This window comes from Saccopteryx bilineata, chromosome 2, assembly GCF_036850765.1.
Source record: "Saccopteryx bilineata isolate mSacBil1 chromosome 2, mSacBil1_pri_phased_curated, whole genome shotgun sequence".
NCBI classification, from domain to species: domain Eukaryota; kingdom Metazoa; phylum Chordata; class Mammalia; order Chiroptera; family Emballonuridae; genus Saccopteryx; species Saccopteryx bilineata.
Window position 1 is genome coordinate 42,612,656 of NC_089491.1, and position 25,035 is coordinate 42,637,690.

General features: G+C 37.7%; 1 protein-coding gene across 4 annotated transcripts in view; it reads left to right on the plus strand.

Annotated features, from left to right (window-relative positions):
* The window catches only part of AGTPBP1 (ATP/GTP binding carboxypeptidase 1), a 163,152-nt gene that overhangs the window by 136,551 nt on the left and 1,566 nt on the right, over positions 1-25,035 (plus strand). For 2 of the 4 annotated variants that reach the window (XM_066256967.1, XM_066256969.1), the window contains 2 exons: positions 882-1,058; positions 13,413-13,573. In XM_066256967.1, the coding sequence (XP_066113064.1) occupies positions 882-1,058; positions 13,413-13,573 (338 nt within the window). Of the gene's footprint in view, positions 1-881; positions 1,059-13,412; positions 13,574-19,771; positions 22,417-25,035 lie in introns of those variants that run through there. The other 2 variants (XM_066256968.1, XM_066256970.1) reach the window with 2 other exon arrangements.

The following is a 25,035-nucleotide window of genomic DNA, read 5'->3' on the forward strand; positions in this document are numbered from 1 at the left end:
TTTTTAGAGAGAAACTTATTCCTAAACCAGTATCTCAGTTTAACTTAACCGTAGACATCTAATTTAGGTTAATATCTATTGGATTATTTCTCCAGACGTAGGCTTTCTTTTCAGATTCCCCAGGGTGTGTTCCCATATTTACACTTTCAGGTGAACTTGAGAATAAAAATAATGTATGGGCATTTTGATGGGGGTTTATTTTTGTGAGCAGTGCACTTGACCTCAAATTATTTTAGCTTTATTGCTTAATTTGGAATGATTGACTTTTATAGTGGCAAATCTCTTAATTAGTCAAGGTGTCTTTCATAACTGAAGTTTCTTCATATTTTGAACATGTTTTCTTCATATTTTTTTCATTCTGTGTATTTTTTATTGAATTTATTGAGGTGACATTGGTTAATAAAGTTGTACAGGTTTCAGCCGTACAGTTCTATAATACATCATCTGTATATGGCATTGTGTGTTTACCACCCAAGTCAAGTGTTCATCTATCACCATCTATTCCCACTCAGCTCTCCTCCACCTCTCCCTACTTCCCTTCTGCAATTCCCACACTATTATCTTTGTCTAAGTCTTTTTTTTTTCCTTTGCTTAATTCTTCATATTTTTAAACATGGTTTTTCTTACATGGTTTTATTCTGCTTATTGGTTGCTACTATAAACGTAATACTTTCTTCCATTCTATTTTCTAACTGATTATTTGTCTAGGAAAGCAGAAAATTGTAAATAAATAAGAGAATTATCTGTATAGCAAGAAGACCCACATGACCCTGCTCTGACCGTTGTGCTTTCATGAAAAGTTTTAAAGAGTAAAAAGTTAAAAGTTTTTAAGTTAAAATCACTTCTTGTAATACTCTGTTTTATCACTCTTTTCTTTGCAGACTCTGCCTAAGATACTGAGCCATATCGCCCCAGCGTTTTGCATGAGCAGCTGCAGCTTTGTTGTGGAAAAATCTAAAGAATCCACAGCACGTGTTGTGGTTTGGAGGGAGATAGGAGTACAGAGAAGCTACACCATGGAGAGCACTCTGTGTGGTTGTGACCAGGGAAAATATAAGGTAAGGGTTTCCAGCCAGAAAAAATATTTGAAGAGTTTTTTTCATATATATAACCCCATAGTTTTCAAGTGTATATTCAATGATGCGTTTGTTTTACGGCTTTATATGTAATTTGTAATAATGAAATGAGTCTTATGCAATCTTAAAAACAATCTGTTTCAATTTCTCTGAACTAAATGGCTTGCTTTGGCTTCTCACAAAATCTATTTATATTCGTAATTTTTTAAAAAATAATTTTATTTAGACAATTTTAACAGGGTGACATTGGTCAACTAGAGCACATAGATTTAGAGAAAACATCTCCAGGTCATTTTAACATTCGATTATGTTGTTTATCCATCACCCAAAGTCAAATTGTCCTCCTTCACCCTTCATTTGGTTTTCTTTATGCCCCTCCCCTCCCATCTTTCTCCTCTCCTCCTTTCCCCTCCCCCTGGTTACCACTGCACTCTTATCTATGTCCATGAGTCTCAATTTTGTGTCCCACCTATGTATGGAATCATACAGTTCTTAGTTTTTTCTGATTTACTTATTTCACTCATTGTAATGTTATCAAGGTCCATCCATGTTGTTGTAAATGATCCGATGTCATCATTTCTTATGGCTGAGTAGTATTCCATAGTATATATGTACCACATTTTCTTTATCCAATCTTCTGTTGAAGGAGTTTTTGGTTGTTTCCATGTCTTGGCCACCATGAACAATGCTGCAGTGAACATGGGGTTGCATGTGTCTTTACGTAACAATGTTTTTGAGTTTTGGGGGTATATACCCAGTAGAGCAATTGCTAGGTCATATGGTAGTTCTATTCTTAATTTTTTGAGGAACCACCATACTTTCCTCCATAATGGTTGTACTACTTTACATTCCCACCAACAGTGAATGAGGGTTCCTTTTTCTCCACAGCCTCTCTAACACTTATTACCTGTCTTGTTGATAATAGCTAATCTAACAGTTGTGAGGTGGTATCTCATTATAGTTTTGATTTGCATTTCTCTAATAGCTAGTGAAGATGAGCATCTTTTCATATATCTATTGGCCATTTATATTTCTTCTTGGGAGAAGTGTCTGTTCATGTCCTCTTCCCATTTTTTTAATTGGATTATTTGCTTGTTTGTTGTTGAGTTTTGTGAGTTCTTTATATATTTTGGATGTTAGCCCCTTATCTGAGTTGTTGTTCAAAAATACCATCTCCCATTTAGTTGACTGTCTGTTTTGTTGTCAGTTTCTTTTGCTGTGCAAAAACTTCTTAGTCTGAGGTAGTCCCATTCATTTATCTTTGTCTTCACTTCCCTTGCCTTAAGAGTCAAATTCATAAAATGTTCTCTATGGCCAAGGTCCAAGAGTTTAGTACCTATGTTTTCTTTTATGTATTTTATTGTTTCAGATTTTATATTTAGGTCTTTGATCGATTTAGAATTAATTTTTGTACAAGGAAACAAACCGTAGTCGAGTTTTATTCTTTTGCACATGGCTTTCCAATTTTCCCAGCACCATTTATTGAAGAGGCTTTCTTTTCTCCATTGTGTGTTTTTGGCTCCTTTATCAAAGATAATGTGACCATATATTGTATATATGTGTTTTTTTAAATTAATTTTAATGGGGTGACATTGATAAATCAGGGTACATATGTTCAGAGAAAACATCTCCAGATTACTTTGACATTTAATTATGTTGCATACCCCTCACCCAAAGTCAAATTATCTTCCATCACCTTCAATCTGGTTTTCTTTGTGCCCCTTCCCTAACCCCCATTACCATCACATTCTCGTCCATGTTTCTGAGTCTCATTTTTATGCCCCATCTATGTATGGAATCATATAGTTCTTAGTTTTTTCTGATTTACTTATTTCACTCAGTATAATGTTATCAAGGTCCATCCATATTATTGTAAATAATTCTTATGGCTGAGTAGTATTCCATAGTATATATGTACCAAAGCTTTTTAATCCACTCGTCCACTGACAGACACTTGGGCTATTTCCAGATCTTTGCTATTATGAACAATGCTGCCATAAACATGGGGGTGCATTCTCCTTTTGGAACAGTGCTATGGTGTTCTTAGGGATATTCCTAAAAGTGGGAGAGCTGGGTCAAAAGGCAGTTCGATTTTTAATTTTTTGAGGAATCTCCATACTGTTTTCCATAGTGGCTGCACCAGTCTGCATTCCCACCAGCAGTGCAGGAAGGTTCCCTTTTCTCCACATCCTCGCCAGCACTTATTCTGTGTTGTTATGTTGATGAGTGCCATTCTGACTGGTGTGAGGTGATATCTCATTGTGGTTTTAATTTGCATTTCTCTAATGATTAGTGATGTTGAGCATTTTTAAATGTCTATTGGCCATCTGTATGTCTTCTTTGGAGAAGTGTCTATTCATTTCTTTTGCCCATTTTTGATTGGATTGTTTGTCTTCCTGGTGTTGAGTTTTACAAGTTCTTAATAAATTTTGGTTATTAACCCCTTATCAGACATATTATCGAATATGTTTTCCCATTGTGTAGTTTGTCTTTTTGTTCTGTTCTTATTGTCTTTAGCTGTGCAAAATCCTTTTAGTTTGATATAGTCCCATTTGTTTATCCTGTTTTTTATTTCACTTGCCCGTGGAGATAAGTCGGCAAATATATTGCTGTGAGAAATGTCACAGAGCTTACTGCCTGTGTTTTCTTCTAAGATGCTTATGGTTTCCCCGCTTACATTTAAGTCTTTTATCCATTTTGAGTTTGTTTTTGTGAATGGTGTAAGTTGGTAGTCTAGTTTCATTTTTTTGCAGGTAGCTGTTCAATTTTCCCAACACCATTTATTGAAGAGGCTGTCTTTACTCCATTGTATGCTCTTACCTCCTTTGTTAAATATCAGTTGTCCATAAAGGAGTGGGTTAATTCTGGGTACTCTGTTCTGTTCTATTGATCTATATGTCTGCTCTTATGCCAGTACCAGTCTGTTTTGAGTACAATGGCCTTGTAGTATAACTCGATATCCGGAAGTGTGATACCTCCCGCTTTATTCTTCCTTTTCAAGATTGCTGAGGCTATTTGTGTTCTTTTTTGGTTCCATATAAATTTTTGGAATAGGTGTTCTATATTTGAAGTATGTCATTGGTATTTTAATTGGTATTGCATTGAATTTATAAATTGCTTTGGATAATATAGACATTTTAGTGATATTTATTCTTCCTAACCATGAGCACGGTATATGCTTCCACTTGTTTGTATCTTCCTTGATTTCTTTTATTAATGTTTTATAATTCTGAGTACAAGTCTTTAATATCCTTGCTTAAATTTTCTCCTAGGTACTTTATTTTTTTGGTTGCAATAGTGAAGGGGATTGTTTCCTTAATTTCTCTTTCTGACAGTTTATTGTTAGTGTATAAAAATGCCTCTGAATTCTGTGTATTAATTTTATATCCTGCCACCTTGCTGAATTCATTTATCAGGTCCAGTAGTTTTTTGACTGAGACTTTAGGGTTTTATATATACAATATCATATCATCTGCAAATAATGATAGTTTTACTTCTTCTTTTCCAATATGGATGCCTTTTATTTCTTCTTCTTGTCTGATTGCTGTGGCTAGGACTTCCAGGACTATGTTGAGTAAGAGTGGTGAAAGGGGGTACCCCTGCCTTGTTCCAGATCTTAAAGAGATTGCTTTTAATTTTTGCCCATTGAGTATGATGTTGGCTGTGGGTTTGTCATAGATGGGCTTTATCATGTTGAGGTATGTTCCCTGTATTCCCACTTTGCTGAGAGTTTTGATCATAAATGGGTGCTGGATTTTATCAAATGTTTTTTTTTGCATCTATTGAAATTATCATGTGGTTTTTCTCCTTCCTTTTGTTTATGTGATGAACCACATTGATTGATTTGTGAATATTGTACCAGCCTTTCCTCCCCAGAATAAATCCCACTTGATCATGGTGTATGGTTTTTTTAATATAATTTATATATTGCTGGATCTGGGTTGCTAATATTTTGTTGAGGATTTTAGCATCTAAATTCATCAGGGATATTGGCCTATAATTTTCTTTCTTTGTGTTGTCTTTGCCTGGTTTTGGAATCAGAATTATGCTTGCCTCATAAAAGGAGCTTGGAAGTCTTCCTTCCTCTTGAAATTTTTGAAATAGCTTGAGAAGGATAGGAGTTAGTTGTTGTTTGAATATTTGGTAGAATTCACTTGTGAAGCCATCAGGCCCAGGGCTTTTCTTTTTTGGGAGTTTTTTGATAACTGTTTCGATCTCATTTGTTGTAATAGGTCTGTTTAGGTTTTCTGATTCTTCCAGATTGATTTTTGGAAGATTGTATGTTTCAAGGAATTTTTCCATTTTATCTAGGTTGTCTAGTTTTTTGGTATACAGTTCTTCATAGTATTTTCTTACAATATTTTGTATTTCTGTTGTGTCAGTTATTTCTCCATTCTCATTTCTAATTTTATTTATTTGAGTCCCCTCTTTTTTTCTTGGTGAGTCTAGTTAAAGGTTCATCAATCTTGTTTACCTTTACAAAGAACTAGCTCCTGGTTTCATTGATCCTCTGTATTGTTTCTTTAGCCTCTATGTCATATTTCCTATATGTGGTTTTATTTCTGGGCTCTCTATTCTGTTCCATTGGTCTGAGTGTCTATTTTTCTGCCAATACCATGCTGTTTTTATTATCATGGCTCTGTAGTATAATTTGAAGTTGGGTTTTGTAATGCCCCCAGCTTCATTTGTTTTCCTTAGGATTACTTTGGCTATTTAGGTTTTTTTATGATTCCATGTAAACCTGATGATTTTTTGTTTCATTTAAAAAAAAAATGACATTGGGATTTTGATTGGAATTGCATTAAGTTTGTATATTGCTTTAGGTAATATGGTCATATTAATTATATTTATTCTTCCTATCCAAGAACAAGGAATATTTTTCCATTTCATTGTGTCTTTTTCGATTTTCTTTAACAATGCTTTGTAGTTTTCATTATGTAGGTCCTTTATATTCTTTGTTATGTTTATTGCTAGGTATTTTATTTTTTTGTTTTAAGCGTAAAAGAGATTATTTTTTTGAGTTCATTTTTCTGAAGTTTCATTGTTGGCATATAAGAAAGCAATTTACTTCAGTATGTTAATTTTGTACCCTACAACCTTACTGTATTGATTTATTCTTTCTAATAGTCTTTCTATGGAAAGTGAAACCTTTACTTCTTCTTTCCCAATATGAATGCCTTTTATTTCTTTCTCTTGTCTGATTGCTCTGGCTAGAACTTCCAGCACTATGTTGAATAGGAGTGGAGAGAGTGGGCAACCTTGTCTTGTTCCTGATTTTAGAGGAGAAGTTTTCAATTTTTTGCCATTTAATATGGTGTTACCAGATGGTTTGTCATAAATGGCCTTTATTATGTTGAGATATTTTCCTTCTATACCCATTTTGTTGAGTTAAACATAAAATGATGTATTTTATCGAATACCTTTTCTGCATCTATTGATAAGATCATATGGTTTTTGTTCTTTGTTTTGTTGATATGGTGTATTACATTAAATGTTTTATGTATGTTGAACCATCTTTGTGATTCTGGGATGAATCCCACTTGATCATAGTGAATTATTTTTTTAATGTGTTGTATTCAGTAGTATTTTGTTTAGGATTTTTGCATCTGTATTCGTTAGAGATATTGGTCTGTAGTTTTCTTTTTTTTGTGTTGTTCTTGCCAGGTTTTGGTATGAGGGTTATGTTGGCCTCATAAAATGTGCTTGGAACTATTGCTTCTTCTTCAGTTTTTTTGAATACTTTTAGGAACCAAATCTTCTTTGAATGTTTGATAGAATTCACTAGTATAGCCATCTGGCCATGAACTTTAAATTTTTTGGGAGGTTTTTAATAGTTTTTTCTATTTCCTCCCTGATTATTGGTCTGTTTAGGCTTTCTGCTTCTTCATGACTCAGTCTAGGAATATTGTATTGTTCTAGGAATTTGTCCATTTCTTCTAGATTGTTAAATTTGGTAGCATATAGTTTTTCAGAGTATTCTACAATAATCCTTTGTATATTTATGATATCTATGGTAATTTCTTCTCTTTCATTTTGGATTTTGTTTATATGAGTCCTTTCTTTTCTTTCCTTAGTGAGTCTTGCCAACGGTTTGTCAATTTTGTTGATCTTTTCAAAGAACCAGCTCCTTGTTTTATTGATTCGTTCTATTGTTTTTCTGTTCTCTATTTCATTTATTTCTGCTCTAATTTTTATTATTTTCTTTCTTCTGCTAGTTTTGGGTTTCCTTTGTTCTTCTTTTTCTAGTTCCTTAAGATGTGATGTTAAGTTGTTGACTTGGGCTCTCTCTTGTTTGTTCATATAAGCCTGTAATGATATGAACTTCCCTCTTATTACTGCTTTTGCTGCATCCCAGAGATTCTGATATGTCGTGTTGTCATTTTCATTTGTCTTGTATATATCTTTTGATCTCTGCTTTTATTTCTTCTTTGACCCAGTTGTTTTTTAGAAGTATGTTGTTTAATTTCCACATTTTTGTGAGTTTATTTACTTTTTTTTTGAAGTTGAATTCTAGTTTCAAAGCTTTATGGTCAGAGAATATGCTTGGTATAATTTCAATCTTTCTGAATTTTTTAATGTTAGTTTTGTTCCCAACATATGGTCAATTCTTGAGACTGTACATTTACACTGGAGAAAAATGTATCCTCTGATGTTTTGGGATGAAATGTCCTGTCGATGTCTATCATGTCCAATTGTTCTAGTGTTTCGTTTATGGCCAATATTTCTTTAGTAGTTTTTTTGTTTGAATAAATGATCTAGAGCCATTAGTGGTGTATTGAGGTCTCCAAGTATGATTGTATTTTTATTGGTTTTTAGTTTTAGATCAGTTATTAGATGTCTTATATACTTTGGTTCTCCTTGGTTTGGTGCATATATATTAAGAAGTGTTATATCTTTTTTTTTAATTTTTTTAATTTTTTTTTTTTTCATTTTTCTGAAGCTGGAAACAGGGAGAGATAGTCAGACAGACTCCCGCATGCGCCTGACCGGGATCCACCTGGCACGCCCACCAGGGGCAACGCTCTGCCCACCAGGGGGCGATGCTCTGCCCATCCTGGGCGTCGCCATGTTGCGACCAGAGCCACTCTAGCGCCTGAGGCAGAGGCCACAGAGCCATCCCCAGCGCCCGGGCCATCTTTGCTCCAATGGAGCCTTGGCTGCGGGAGGGGAAGAGAGAGACAGAGAGGAAAGCGTGGCAGAGGGGTGGAGAAGCAAATGGGCGCTTCTCCTATGTGCCCTGGCCGGGAATCGAACCCGGGTCCTCCGCACGCTAGGCCGACGCTCTACTGCTGAGCCAACCGGCCAGGGCCCAAAAGGAAAATAATTAAAAAAGAAAAAAGAAAAAGGAAAGAAGTAAAAATGACAAAAACTGTTTTAAAAATGTAATTTTTTTTGGTTTCAAGAGGTAGCTTCTTCCTTTTTTTCAGCAGGTGGAGCTGTATTATGAGTTTTGCCTCTGTGTGGCTCTTGGGTAGAGGCCTGCTAGTGTGTCACTGTGGCAATGATGTAGGCTGGGCCTCAGTCCCATTGGCAGGTGGGGCTTGTTAGGGCTTTGCAATGATTTGGCCCTAGTAATGGAGGTCTCAGGAGTCTCAGTATTCCAGGTGCCTCTCCGCACATCCCTCCCACTGAAGCTAGAAGCCTGGAGACTTAGCTATGGGATCCGCCTCAGCTACTGTCCTCACAGCAAGGGAATCTATGCACAGCCATGTCACCCCTCCAGTGCTGCTCAAAGCACAGTTCTGGAGAAGGCACTGGGAACCAGAGCCCCCAGTATGAGCAGGCAAGATGGGGCACAGACCAAGGGCCAAGTTCCTTTATGTTACACACAGGCACAATTCTATGGGCTGGCTGGCTTATCTGGCATGCCTCCGTGTGCGGCAGTTTTAATCTCTATGGGGTTTTCCCACTTGTACTGTTTGGTAGCCCATGACAGGCCACGTGTGTGTCCAGCTCCCATGACTGCACACAGATGGTTGCAGCCATTGTTCAGGCACCCAGCCTAGGCATTCTTTGGCCAAGGATCTTGGACCATGTGCATGCCCAGTGCTGAAGATTATTGAGCCGGTAATGCCCAAAGATGCTAGTGCCCCTGCAGGTGCCCAGGGCTGGGGATCATGGAGTTAGGAGTGCCCAAAAAATGCTGGTGCTCATGCAGGTGCCCAGTGTTGTTAATCTTGGGCAAAACACCTTGGCCCGTGCGCGTGCCGCTTGCTCCCTGTGCTGGTGATGTAGGTGGAGTCACTAGCCCTGCTGAAAATGCGCAAAGATGCTGGCGCCAGCCCATGCAGGCTCCCTATGCTGGTAATTTTAGGTGGATCCCACCATCCATGTGCACGCCCAGTGTCTGCGATCTCAGGCAGAGCCGGTGTGATCTTTCCTTTGTTTGGGTGCCTGCCCTATCTTCGCTCTAGCTCTATTAGTTCAGTCTCTCCTCTTCACCCGGCTCCAAACAAAAGTGCCCTACCTCAGATCAGCGTGGAAAGCGAAATGCCCCGTCCTCCCTCTTGTATATTCAGCCACTTTTTCTCCCAATCATACCTTTGCCTGGTGTGTGTAAATTTCGAGTGCTTCTAAGGTTTTTTTCTCTTTTCTCTGTGTTTAGTTGTTAAATTTGTTGAAATTTCAAGGGGAGAGATCAGGAGAATCTCTCATGCTGCCATTTCTCTGAAGTCACTTATAGTCATAATTTTTAAGAAAGGATATGTGGCACACATTTAATTACTGATTAGTGATTTATAATGAGTTGTACAAGTAGTACATTATTAATAAAAATTTTCTATTATTTTAATTTGTTGGATGTAAGTATATGTCTATATATTTAGAAATAAGCACATTATCTTTCATTTAGAAAATTTTTATATTTAGCTTTTTGTATGTGACTTTTAAATACATGTCTTTTCACTATTTTTCTTTACTAAATAAAACAGCTCTTCTCTAGTGCTATAGGCTTCTATTGGCAATAACATGAGTTTAACCAGGGGTTGGGAACCTATGGCTCACGAGCCAGATGTGGCTCTTTTTTTTTTTTTTTGTATTTTTCTGCAGCTAGAAACGGGGAGAGACAGTCAGACAGACTCCCGCATGCGCCCGATCAGGATCCACCCGGCACGCCCACCAGGGGGCGACGCTCTGCCCACCAGGGGGTGATGCTCTGCCCCTCCGGGGCGTCGCTCTGCTGCAACCAGAGCCACTCTAGCGCCTGGGGCAGAGGCCAAGGGGCCATCCCCAGCGCCCGGGCCATCTTTGCTCCAATGGAGTCTTGGCTGCGGGAGGGGAAGAGAGAAACAGAGAGGAAGGAGGGTGGGGGGTGGAGAAGCAAATGGGTGCTTCTCCTATGTGCCCTGGCCGGGAATTGAACCCGGGTCCCCCGCACGCCAGGCCGACACTCTACTGCTGAGCCAACCGGCCAGGGCCAGATGTGGCTCTTTTGATGACTGCATCTGGCTCACAGATAAATCTTTAATAAAAAAATAATAATGTTAAAAATATAAAACATTCTTATGTATTAAAATCCATTTATTTCCTACCACTCATGTTCATGGTTGCGGGTGGCTGGAGCCAATCACAGCTGTCCTCCGATACAACACCAAATTTTTATTGAATAATGTGTAACATACATGGGTCGTTGTATGGCTCTCATGGAATTACATTTTAAAATATGTGGCATTCATGGCTCTCTCAGCCAAAAAGGTTCCCGACCCCTGGTTTAAACTTTACTTTTGAAATTAAAGACTAATAAAATGTTAAGTGGCTTTGAACTTTTAAAATTTTAATCTTGAAAACTTAATGGGCAATGAATTGATCTTAGACAAGCAGCCACAAACCTGAATGTCTTTCTTGCCTTGGCACAGTAAGATTTTCAGGTGTTCTGCTAATTATGACCTTCATTTTGTTATGTTTTCATTTGGGCTTTTTGGCATGGGGCAAGAGGAAACGGAATCTAATAGTGATTTTTGTATACTTCACATAAAGGTGGTATAACTATATGTTTGGAGAGAGCTACAAATCTTCCAGTGGTTAGTATTAAAAAAGGTAAATATAGTTGCTGTCAGAATATTTAACCCTTTGAGTCGTGAGTTCTTTTCATGCTCGCTGACCCCTGGAAGTGAGTTTTTTTTCAAAAAGTGAAATTAGTTCCAGTTATAGTTTTATTAACTTAAAATCATGTTTGTTTGATAATCAATTCATAGAAACAAGAAGAACATACATTTGCCTTTCTTTAGTGTTATCTTACATATTTTAAAATAAATTGATCCCACTCTGGATGGTCAGGAGGCACGAGGACGTACATGAATGTTCATACTACTCAAAGGGTTAAGTGGAAAGCCTAAATAATGACTTTTTCAGTGTGTAACAAGCTGGAAAAAAGTTGTGAAGATTTTGTAACTGACATTCAAACTTTTGGGGCCTGGTAGAGTGGAATTTGATGACATGTCAGTGCTTTCTGTTTGAGATTGACCACACAGCATACTCTTCTTCCAAAGTGTAATAATATCTTTTGAATTCTCTCCAGATATTGCAAAAACAGTGACTTCTAGTTTACCAAGGGCGTGGTGATGGTGAGAGATACAATATAGCATAAGCAGCATTCCAGGTTCCAAAGCCTGTCCGTCCCCTAATCATTGCTCTAGTGGACAACTTTGCCAAGCGTCATTAAAACACTTAAAGAGAGAAGTGTATCTCATTACTAAGCCAAAATTTTAATGTCTGAAATTCAATGCTTTGATTATAACATATATTTCCTTTTAGTTTTTTTTAACTTTTTTTTGGATTAATGTTTTTTTTTTACCTTTTTTTTTTTTAATACAGAGACACAGAGACAGTCAGAGAGAGGGATAAATAAGGATAGACAGACAGGAACAGAGAGAGATGAGAAGCATCAATCATTAGTTTTTCATTGTAACACCTTAGTTGTTCATTGATTGCTTTCTCTTATGTGCCTTGACCAAGGGCCTTCAGCGGACTGAGTAACCCCTTGCTTGGGCCAGAGACCTTGGGTCCAAGCTGGTGAACTTTGCTCAAACCAGATGAGCCTGTGCTCAAGCTGGCGACCTTGAGGTCTCGAACCTGGGTCCTCCGCATCCCAGTCTGACGCTCTATCCACTGCACCACCGCCTGGTCAGGCAAATGTTTTGTTTTTCAGAGTGGTTTTAGATTCATGAAAAAATTGAATGGAAATCTCCCTCCATCCCCAGACATGCATATAACATGTACTTATCAAACTTATTAGCTTATAAATTGTGTCTATATTTTTAAAAAAGATTTCTTCACACTAATATTCTTATAATTTTCTATGAACTAATTCAGAAATAGGCATAAACTTTCTAAAGCTTTTAAATTAAGAAAGCAATTGTATGATCTAATAAAGACAGGCTACATTTCCTAGAATATTTGGAGATGGACAAACTCATTAAATATCTATAAATCAGTCATTATTGTAAAGGCATGTAGGTTAAGTAATGGTTTTTATAACTCATATTCTTCAGTTACCCTCTGCTGTAAGTCTTGTCATTGAAAAACTGTTGTACAGTACCTTCTCTCTAAATGATGCCAGCTTTCATCTATACCTGCAACTTTATTGGTGTAGGAATTTCACTTATTTTAGAGATTCATTTATATCTGAAAATTAAATGACATGCAAAATCTTGATTTACACTCCATTTTTATCCTTTTTGTGGTACATTTAACTTCTAGTAAACTTTATATTTTTTGTTGGAAAACCCTTGTGTTAAAAAGGGATGGGGCTTGTAAAATTTTCTCTTTAGTAGACAGAATTTGAAATGGGCATTCTTAATTGACTTGGAACATAGGAATTAATTCTATTGCTTCATTGGCTTAGATTTGTTTAATTTTTTTTACATAGTTTCCTTTTTTTGTTTGATTATCTTACAATAAAAATACCTAAAAGATAATGTTTAAATATACAAATTGGAGCTTTGATTTTAATGTTACAATATTTTAACATTGGTATCCAAGGTAGATTACAAGAAATATTTGCAAAATCTTATAAAAATATATTTTTACACATTAACTCCAGGAGCAACATAAACACAAAATATTTATGTATTTTTTTCTCCCCAGTACATTGGTGAAAATCATTTGCATTTGGTAAGAATAGATAGTTTAGAAATAGTTTTATAAGGCAAATATCTTTGTGACTCAGAATATCTGATATAGTTAAGACATTGTGTTTGTTGAGTCCTGGGTCCATAAAAATACTAATCTTTTAATTTTATTAATACAGTTATAAATTCCTTCAATGTAATTTTAATGAAATACAGCCAGAGAATAGCAAACATCCTAATTACACATATACTATTGCTTTACTTCCAGGGCTTACAGATTGGCACTCGAGAATTGGAAGAGATGGGAGCCAAATTTTGTGTTGGTCTATTGCGTTTGAAAAGACTGACATCTCCGTTGGAATATAGTATGTCTTCCAGCCTGCTTGACTTTGAAAATGACTTGATTGAATCGAGCTGCAAAGTAACTAGGTAAGATGCACTTGTTTTATTCTGTTGTGACCTTGTAGTATACTGTTAGACCTAATTAAATTAGTTAAGCATAGGAAAAGCACAGCTATTTTGACAGCCAAGTACATTTTTAAGATTACTATAATTAAGTTTACACATTTAATATTTGTGATAATATTTTTGATTCTTTTAACATTGATATTTGTATCAATGATATTTTAATGAAATGTTTTTATATTTTGATTGAACTATTCTTACATTTTGAATGCTGTTTTTAGTGATCTTACTGGATTACCTTTACCCCCAAAAGAAGCAATGTAGAAAACAGTGCTGATATCAGATAATATCTGAATTAAGAAGGTTTGAAATTAGGATCTGTAAAATAAATTTTATTTTGTTGCTGTCTGCACACATCAGATAACTTTCCAATAACTTTCTGGTTACATATATCAGAAACAACTCATTTAGTATCCCTTTGAAAAGTTAACTGCATCTGCCAAATAGTCCTCTAAATAGTTAAATTTTTATTCCTAAAATGGGATATATTTATACATATAAAATTTGATAAGCTATAGGATCAGAGATAATTAAATATCATAGTTCTTAATCATAGTATCCCAGCTTAACATTTTATAGTTTAATGTATAATATATATGGGTGAGAATACTCCCATTATACAGAACCTTCCTTTTTGTTGTTAGATGTTGACTTGTCATCAGATGTAATTATCGCCATGCCGTTATATATATCAATTTAGCAGTTTTAAGTATAGTAAAACATTAATTAGCGCTCTGTTCTTTATAATGTGATAATTGACAGAGTGATCACCTGAATTTTCTGCTCTTGAATGTGCCTGCTAAACAATGGAAACTAATTTAAAGATTGTTAGTTCTCACTGATGTTTAGAAGCCTTCTTTTAAGTTATCTGTATTCTTCCCCCCACTCCAGCTTTGTTGAGGTATGATTCACAAATAAAAGTGTAAGATATTTAATGTATACAACATGATGATTTGGTATATGTATATGTACATTGTGCAAACATTTCTCCTATTGAGTTATTAACATATCTATCCATTACCTCATGTTTATCTTTGTGTGTGTGTATGTATGAGAATATTTAAGTTCTAGTCTCATAGCAGATTTCGATGATAAAATCTAGAGTTGTCAACTCTTGCCATCATCACTTCTTCTGACCTTAAGCAGCTTAAAACAGAAAATTTGTACCCTTTCACCAACCAGCCCTATTTCCCAACCCCTGTCCCTGGCAACTTTTCTACTCTGTTTCTGAGTTTCATTTTATTTTTCTTTTAGATTTCACATGCAGTATATTTCTTTGTCTGGCTTATTTCACTTAGCATAATGCCCTCTGATTCATCCATGTAGTAGGAAATCAAAAAATATTTTCTTCTTTTTTAACACTGAATAATACTCCATTGTATATCTATATACCATATTTTCTTGATTCATTCATCCATCAGCAGACACTTAGGCTATTTCCATATTTGGCTTTGAATATGGGCATACAGATCTCCCTTTACAAATATGATATTGTTCCCTTTGGACATGTACTCAGAAGTGGGATTGCTGTATCATATGGTGGTTCTATTTCTGATTTCTTGAAGAACCTCCATACTTTTCCACGGTGGCTGTATCAGTTTACATTTCTACCAACAGTGGACAAGGGTTCCCTTTACTCTACGTCCTCACTTATCGTTTGTTAACTCTTATCTTTGGGATAATAGCCATTCTAATCTCATTGTCATTTGATTTGCATTTACCTGATGGTTAGTGATGCTGAGTACCTTTCCATGTACCTGTTGGCCATTTGTATATCTTCTTTGGAAAAATGTCTACTTAAAGTAGGTCATTTCCCCATGTTTAAATTGATTTTTTTCTTTTGAATTGTGTGATTCCTTGTATACTTTGGATATAACACCCTTATGAGACATGTGGTTTACAAGTATGTATTTTCTCCCATTCCACAGGCCCTTTTCATTTTCTTGATAGTTTGCTGTGCAAACACTTTTTACTTTGATATAGTCCTACTTGTTTATTTTTGCTTTTGTTATCTTTGCTTTCGGTATAAAATCCAAAAAAAGAAAAAAAAGGAAAAAGATCATTGCCAAGACCAGTGTCAAAGAGTTTTTTACTCCCTTTGTTTTTCTCTAGGAGTTTAGGTCTTACATTCTAGTCTTTCATCCATTCTGTATTGATATTTGTGTATAGTGTAAGATGGGGTTCTATTTTTATTCTTTTGTGTGTGGTTATTTAGTTTTCCTGATAACATCTATTGAAGAGACTATTCTTTCCCAAGGTATATTCCTTTTTAAAAAAATTTTATTTATTGATTTCAGTAAGAGAGGAAGGGGAGACAGAGATAGATAGAGAGAGATAGAGAGAGAGAAAGAGAGAGAGAGAGAGAGAGAGAGAGAGAGAAGAACATCAAGCTGTTCCTGTGTGTGCCCTGACCAGGGATTGAACCAGCAACCTCTGTGCTTTGGAACAATGCTCTAAGCAACCTAGCTATCCAGCCAGGGCTCCAATGTATATTCTTAAAGTTCCTTTGTTGAATTAATTGACCATATATAAGTGGGTTTGTTTTCAGGGTCTCTATTATTCTGCCCATTGATCTATATGTCTGTTTTTATGCCAGTAGCATACTATTTTTTGAATACTAGAGCTTTGTAATATAGTTTTGAAGTCAGGAATTGTAATGCCTCCAGCTTTGTTCTTGTTCCTCAAGATTGCTTTGGCTATTCAGGGTCTTTCATTATTCCATACAAATTTTAGAGTTTTTTTTTTCCCCCTGTAAAAAGTGCCATTGGAATTTTGATAGGGATTGCATTGAATATGTAGATTGCTTTGGGTAATATGGACATTTTAACATTATTCTTCCAATCCATGAGCATGGAATATCTTTCCATTTATTTGTGTCGTCTTCAGTTTCTTTCATTAGCTTTTTAAAATCAAAGGTATTGGGGTATCACTGGTTAACAAAATTATACAGGTTTCAGATGCACAATTCTGCAACACATTATCTGTACACTGTATTGTGTGTTCACCAACCCAAGTCAAGTCTACATCCATTGCTGTTTATTAATATCTCCCCATATCCTCCTCCACCTCTTTCATCAGATTCTTACAGTTTTCAGTGTACATATCTTCTACCTTCTTGGTTAGTTTATCTCTGTTTTTTTTCTTTATTTTTTTGATGCCATAGTAAGTGTGATTTCTCTTCTGATAGGTCATTGTTGGTCTACAGAAGTGCAGCTGTTTTTTTGCATACTGATTTGGATCCTTCAGGTGTTGTTTTTGAAATAGTTTATTATTGTTTAATATTTCTAACATTTTTTGGTGGAGTTTTTTTTTTTTTTCTGTATTTTTCTGAAGCTGGAAACGGGGAGAGACAGTCAGACAGACTCCCGCATGCGCTGGCACGCCCACCAGGGGGCGACACTCTGCCCACCAGGGGGCGATGCTCTGCCCCTCCGGGGCGTCGCTCTGTTGCAACCAGAGCCATTCTAGCGCCTGGGGCAGAGGCCAAGGAACCATCCCCAGCGCCCGGGCCATCTTTGCTCCAATGGAGCCTCGCTGCTGGAGGGGAAGAGAGAGACAGAGAGGAAGGAGAGGGGGAGGGGTGGAGAAGCAGATGGGCACTTCTCCTGTGTGCCCTGGCCAGGAATCGAACCCGGGACCTCTGCACGCCAGGCCGATGCTCTACCACTGAGCCAACTGGCCAGGGCTGGTGGAGTTTTTATATATAATATCATCAGCAAATAGAGAAAATTTTACTTCTTCCTGATTTAGATGCCTGTTATTTCTTTTCTTGCCTAATTTTTCTGGCTAGGATTGCCAGTACTATGTTGAATAAAAGTGGTGAGAGTGAGTATCCTTGTCTTATTCCTGTTCTTAGAGGTGCAGTGAATAAGGGGAATAAGAGAGGCTCTGAATTATTGGTATATACTTGTTGCTTGTGAGTCTGCTTTCTAATTTGATGTGTTTGATAAAAATAGAGTACATTTCTAATAGGTATAGGGAGTGGGTCCAGTTCTTTTGACCAGTTAACATCATAATGTTCCTTGTTTAAAGGCTCTTCCAACCCTGTCTCTAACATTGTAAGATCCCTCTAAGTTATTGGTAAAGTAGTAATAGACATTGATTACTATAGACCTATTAACACTAGAATGAAATGTTGACCTCTGTATTATCCATACTTTATGTGAAGCTAGTATTTATAAATATGTAGGAACTTTTTCTCCTGAGAATATTAAATTACTATTGTTAAAGAAGAAATTATTCATGACACTTGTTAAAGGAGCTGGAAGGCTGACTTTGTTCAGGAGCACTGCCACACGAGCTTTCTCTGTAGGGGAGAGAGATCTGGTTCAACTCGGAATACAATAAGGAAAAATGGAAATTTATAGCCAAGTAGTAGTGTGGATTGAAATTACTAAGAGGAAACTTTAGGGTATAGGAGATGCTGAATAATCTGACTTGACAGAATTTTTGCTGAAAGCAGGCAAAAGTGATTAGATACTGAGATTGGGTGATTTTTGATAAACTGACTCAACAAGATTCTTGCTGAAATTGGACTAAGGACATAGTCCAAGGTCAGGGCCGAGTTAGCAAGAGGAGCCTGACTTAAAGTTCTGTCAAGGAGAAAGTCTCTGTCAGTCTAGATGGCCTGGTGCCAGATGTTAACAGTAGTATCTAATACCTAGCTCTGTAGTGAAGCTTACTGGTAATAATATGCTTTATTTTTGATGTACAGTTCACCATTTAACCAAGCTAATCTTAAAAGATCTCCCCAGGTAGTGGCTGTGATGCACATATTTGAGTCTGGTTTGGATTTCTTAGAGTCATTTATTACTATCAGGTAGAAAATTCTTACAGATATAATTACTATTGAGGTAGTGTCTAGGCAGATAAATGATGCCACATAATTGAAGATCATATCACAATTTTCAGTCCCCTTGATAGCATAGTTGCTTGTGCTGAGTCAGTGAAATGCTGCTGTAGTCACAAATACAGAGAAGATCAAAATCAAATAGAAAAGTAAGTTTGGGATTTATATGAGCACTTCAGGACCCCAGGCCAGATTAGATTGTAATGAAAGCTTTGAGGCTTATCCTAAGAGAAGGAAGTGTTCCTTATCATTGAGATCCAGATAGGTATGAAGTTAGTAATTTTTAGTCTGTAGGACTTAGCTATACAAGGAATTTTCAGACTGTATATTTTATAAATATTTGTGTTTTATTCCTGGTAGCCTCTAGGAAGAATGAAGTTATTCCTGTCACATAAGTGTCTATTAGAGACTTTAAAATAAGAATACAGTATATCAGAAAAAGAATAATACATATTCTTTCAAAGAGGATTCATTCTATCCTTTGGCAGGCTGTAGAGCAGGGCAGATCCCCCTAATCCAGTGGGGACCTAGCTGATTTGAGGTGGGTTTGCAAAACTTGTGAAATTCATTTAACCCTTGGTTCATGCCTTTCCTTTCTACTTCAGAGGTCACAGCTGAAGGCCTAGGCCAAGGGTCCCCAAACTACTGCCCGCTGGCCTCATGTGGCCTCCTGAGGCCATTTATCCGGCCCCGCCGCACTTCCGGAAGGGGTACCTCTTTCATTGGTGGTCAGTGAGAGGAGCACAGGATCTGCATCCTGTGCTCCTGGAGTACTGTATGTGGCGGCCCTGCAAAGCGCGGCATCGGCATCGTTCATGTACAGTGCTACTTCCGGTGACGCGGATGCCCATGTCATGGCTCCGGAAGTGCGTCATATCACTTGTTACGGCTAGCAGTGATAAATATGGAACCGGACGTTGACCATCTCATTAGCCAAAAGCAGGCCCATAGTTCCCATTGAAATACTGGTCAGTTTGTTGATTTAAATTTACTTGTTCTTTATTTTAAATATTGTATTTGTTCCCGTTTTGTTTTTTTACTTTAAAATAAGATAATGTACAGTGTGCATAGGGATTTGTTCATAGTTTTCTTTTTATGAACATAGTCCGGCCCTCCAACAGTCTGAAGGACAGTGAACTGGCCTCCTGTGTAAAAAGTTTGGGGACCCCTGGCCTAGGGCTTCACCTTTCCTCAGCTCCACAAGACTGCTGAAAGTCCTGTATTTATTTTGTTTCGTTTGTTTTGCTGCTTTCTGCTTTGCTTCTCAGCCTCTGATACTAAATATTTTAAGAATTTGTCAAATGCCGTTACAGGAAAACTATTGGGGTCACATCTATGCAACTCGCTTCTTTCAGGAAACTCGGCAGCTCTGAGCTCCAGGTTTTGCCGACAGTCCTTTGAAATTGCTGAAGGCTCTGATGACTTCTCTGCCTCTTAGCAGCTGCCCTTGCCTGACCTTGGTTTCCTCTGGACCTTGCCCCACGCATCTTTTTTCTTGGTTGATTTTGCTTTGTATCCTTTCACTGTAGTAAATCATAGCTGTGGTTCCAACTGTGTGCTGAATCCTGTAAGTCTTCCCAGCAGATCACTAGCCTGGAGTGGTCCTGGGAGTACTGACTCGGGTGCCCATTCTGAGTTTCCATTAAGTTTAGTTATTATCTCAGAGAGTCTAGTGTTTCACTGAGAATGATCAGAGAGAGATGGTATTGTAGCCCCTTTACATATGTAAAGGGGCTCAGAGATGAATTCATCCGAGGTCATTGATGCATCTAGTAATTCCCAGCAGAACCAGGACTGGCACCCAGGTCTAACTCCAAAGTCGCCCTGTACTTTTACATCTGTGGTTTCCAAGTGACTGAGCAAAATTACTACAAAGGAATGGTTTCAGTTTTTGAAGCTCTCCTGCATTATTTGGGAATTTAACCATTTATTTAATCCTTTCATTGTATCTAAGAGATGTTTTCAGATCAGTAGTAAAGTAAGTTGGAGTTTAGTGAATTAGTTAATTACTATTTCCTAAGGGCAGCTTAGCTACTTTGTTCCCCCCCCCCCCCAAAGATAAAATTCTCTTGTAAGATATTCTGTGCACTAAGCCTGAGTGTGTGCATGTACAAGTGTGCTGGTACTTACATGTATTCTGTGGTCATTTAAGAAGGACAGGAACTGTTCCTTGTGTTTTCTATGGAGACTTTTGTTTAGTTTGTGATATTTAGTAAATGCTGTATCTCTTACAAGATAGTAATAAAATTTCATAAATAAAATATTCTCTAATATTTATGCAGACAGATTTTTTTTTCACATTAAACCTGACACTTCAATACAAAGACACAATCAGCAAGTCACAAATTGCTGATAATTTGGGCAATGGAATATTTTTCTGATTGTGCATAAGCTTCAGAAATTCTCCTCCAGGCTATCTTTATTGTTCTGTGTTAAGATAGGTAGGTTAGTCTCAAAATTGTAGCAGAGTGCAAGGTTAAGGAAGGATTATGAGTTAGAAAGGCAAGGCAATAATTTTAGTCCCATTGGCTCAGGGCAGCTCATTGTCTGGGCTCCTTAGGAACTGAAAAAGCTTTGATTTACTTTTTTTCTTTAACAAGGTAGGTTTTACTAATGTCATAATAATGTTTTATATTTGCACAGCTTAAGAGTTTACAAATGCTTTAACATGTACTACCTAATTTGAGCCAAACAACTTTGTAAGGTCAAGGGGCTGATACTGTTATTCGGCTTTAAGTTGAGAAAACTGGTGCTTGGGGAGAGCGATTTGCTCAAGGTCACACAGCTGGTTAGTAGAGGAGTAGAGGCATGAGAGAATTTCTGACATCGTATACAACCTTTCGTTTCTTTCATGCTTGTGTGAGTACCAGAGCGGAAGGTCCACATCCTGATGTCTCGGGTGGCCAGTCAGCTCTAATGGAAGTAGATGGGTACGTTTGAGGAAAATGCTGAATTCCTTAGGTTTAATTTTGTGCTGTGCTTAACAGTTTAATGTTTAATGAATTTGAATGAAGCACAATTTTTTACCCGAGCTTTAGAAATAGTTGCAATTATAAATGTTTTCTGCACGATAATGACACCGTGCAGTGGAGAATTTCAGTGCCTTCCTCTTGTGAGAAGGCCCTGTGGTTTTTGTATGTGTCATGAAGCTGCATGAGGGTTTGCTTTTGCACTAAAATGCTGTTCTTTTTTGAATGAAATGTTTCTTACTGTTTCTGAAGTAGTCACTTCTACACTAAGCACTAATAGCTAGAATAGAAGGATGTTAAGCAGGGGTCCCCAAACTTTTACACAGGGGGCCAGTTCACTGTCCCTCAGACTGTTGGAGGGCCCGACTATAAAAAAAAACTATGAACAAATCCCTATGCATACTGCACATATCTTATTTTAAAGTAAAAAAACAAAACGGGAACAAATACAATATTTAAAATAAAGAACAAGTAAATTTAAATCAACCAACTGACCAGTATTTCAATGGGAACTATGCTCCTATCACTGACCACCAATGAAAGAGGTGCCCCTTCTGGAAGTGCAGCGGGGCTGGATAAATGGCCTCAGGGGGCTGCATGTGGCCCGCGGGTGGGCTCGTAGTTTGGGGACCCCTGATGTTAAGGCAGGTGTATACAGGATTGCTGGTAGAGAATGAAGCAAAAAAAAAAAAAAAAAACAGGCAAAAGGAATAAACTTATAGCAAGAAAATGAGGGAAATGAGGAAAACTGATGGAAAAAAGTAATAGCAATGGGAACCAATTAAATGCTGATTAGACTTTTTTTTTAATGTTTGAAATAATATTTGAACTCTTATCTGCTAATGGAAAATGATTATATTCTAACATTAGGGCAGATGACCTTGAAGTCTTTCTCGTCAGTGAAGGTTATTGTGAGATAATGTATGTGAAGATACTTCCTAAATTGTAAGGTGTATAAAACATATGTTGGAATGATTAATAAAAGTAAAGCCGAATTGCCATGACTGGTCTTGTGCCTTGATTTTTTTTACTAAAGTAAAATTAATGGGACGGGGTTATATGAAAGTCAGTGACCGTGTGGACCTCGTGGCTGCTCATAAAGAAGGAGCAGCATTTGTTCAGGGCCAACGATGTGTCAGGCACTGCCAGGAGCTGACAGGTGCTACTGAGATGGGTAAGTCACAGTTCCTGGCCTTAAAATGCTTATGATTTAGTTCTGAGAACACAGGGCCACGAATAGATGAAATTCTCACCCCAAAGGGGGGCTGGAAGAAAGGACGAACATCTGAGGAGGAGCACAAGCTGCAGTTTGAAAGAACTAGAAACAGGAGTTCTAGTGAAGTATGTTCTCAGCAGAGGAAACAGTGTTAGTGAAGACTTGTAAAGTGTGGGCAAGGAGTGGTCTGGAAATTGGCGGGACTTACTTGCCAAGCATTTTGGTTTTATGACTCACTGAGTGAATGATATCAAGAAACCATAAGAGGAGCAGGCTTGGCCGGGATAACAGTGAGTAAAACTGTGAACATGTTACCTTCACAAGGTGCATGTGAGATAGCCACGTGAATGTACAAGCAAGTCAATGCTTACACGGCAGATGTGCAAGGGAGGGGTGGGGTCTACTTTTGATTTGGAAATGGTCAAAATGTAACTTGAAATATATGAGCCCACTCAAAGAGGGCATGCATATAAGAAAGAACAGATAGAGCATTTTCATAAGCACCTATTTCTGAGGCATACATAAGGAATGAAGACCACTTGTCAACATTGAGACGAGACAGGGGTGTCAGAATTTCTACCACAGTGAAGTACAGCAGAGCTAGAAAAAGATGGGCTGGAAAGTGGCATCTGGAATAGCAGTAAGAAGGCTGCTTTCGTTAGAGTGATGGGAGGTTTCATCCTCCTTCCCTTTCCTCTGTCTCAGGATTCCCCGGTATTTAAACCGAGATCTGATCGCGCCTCACCCTCCACCCACTGAACACACGTACCTAGTTTGCACTGATGGCCCATCAGCATTGCTGGATGTGCTCCTTATACTTTAGCTGCAGGCTAGAACATGATTTTGTTAGGATCTGCAGAAATGAGCTGGATATCAGGGCCAGCATGGGTTATAGGAGTGGGATCCGAGTGGGAAACTGAAGGATGGGTGATGCCGGAACGCGGCTGGAGTTCACGTCACTGCGTGCACCTGCGCCAAGATGGGGGCTGACAGGATCACACCAGCCCCAAACATTCCTTATTACGGAATTTCTTTTCAATCTGCAGGGGCTTGCCTTCCAGGTGTGCCTCTCTGTCAAAGTGCTTGTCAGCGTCTGATAACCAGCAGTCATCTAAGTCTCCTTGCTGTCCAGGAGCTGTCTTTGGCTTGATCCTGGGCACCTTTGTTGTTTCTAAATCATACTTCTCTCCTGTTTCCTCATTGACCTACAGCTTATAAGAGTAGGCTTTAAAAAAAAAACCCTTTTCCTTAATTCAGACTGATTAATTTTCTAGTATCCAGCTTCCCATGTAGAACTAGGTCCCCCAGTGTAGTGGCTGGGCTTCCTGTAACCAGTCTGTTTCCCTTGGTGGTCGTGGAGGGGGTGCATGGGAGCCTGCACTCCATCTTTCTGAACAGTGTTTCCCTGCTTACCATCCAACTGCCCGGACTTTGTGCTCTTCCTGCCTGTTGGGAGTGCCCGCGATGCTGCTGGGTGACTGCACCACACTGGCCCCTGTGCCTCGTCACCGTGGGTCAACCTCTGTAGTCCTGGTCGGTCTCCCCAGCCCCTGTGTCAGTGCACTCTGTGGCTTTTGAGCAAATGTTTCCTTCCTTTTATTTCCATGAACATTTCTTCTTGTTACAACAGTCTCCAGGAAGAAAACAAGCACACAGGAAGTGGTAAGAGATTTGTCTTTTCTTTCTTTCTCTCTTCACCCCTCCCACCCTTTGCTTCAGCTAGTTTTCTATTCTAAGAATTACCTGGGCACCGCTGTGAATTTGAAATACCAAGGCCAAGCAGAAGGAATGAATTACTGGTATAGTTGAATCAATTGAAGGAATGATTCAAAAGAAAGAAAGTCATTGTCATTTTAAAAGGCAAATAATTTTATCATTTAATCTAACATTTTCCTAAAACAGTCATGATAAATATTTGAGTTGCCTAATTAAAAGCTGTGCACTTATTTTTGTAACTGTGAGGTGTGTTTTAAAGTCACATAATCCTTTTAGCCTCTCAGCTTGGTTTATCAGGACTACTCCATCATCATACATACTTGCAAGAGGAAGTTTGTTATATATAAGATCAAGACGGTTTTGCAATATACTTTTCTCTTTTCTTAAATGAACAAAATTAAAACAATTCTAGGAAAAAGGATGCCAGATGAGTTTGCTTTCTCTTCTCAGAAAACTAGAACCATATAATCTATTCACTTGTCATTCTTGCCCAAATTTCCAGGTAGCTGAACTGACTTGAATATTCAATGATAGGAATTCTTTTATTTTAGGTGTCTAATGACATCTGCTTCTCTGCTCATTTAACAGATTATTGTGTCCTTTTCTATTTTCCGATTTTGTAGCTTTTAATTGTATCAGTGGTGGGAAATCCCTTGGAAACAGGTGGTATATAAAT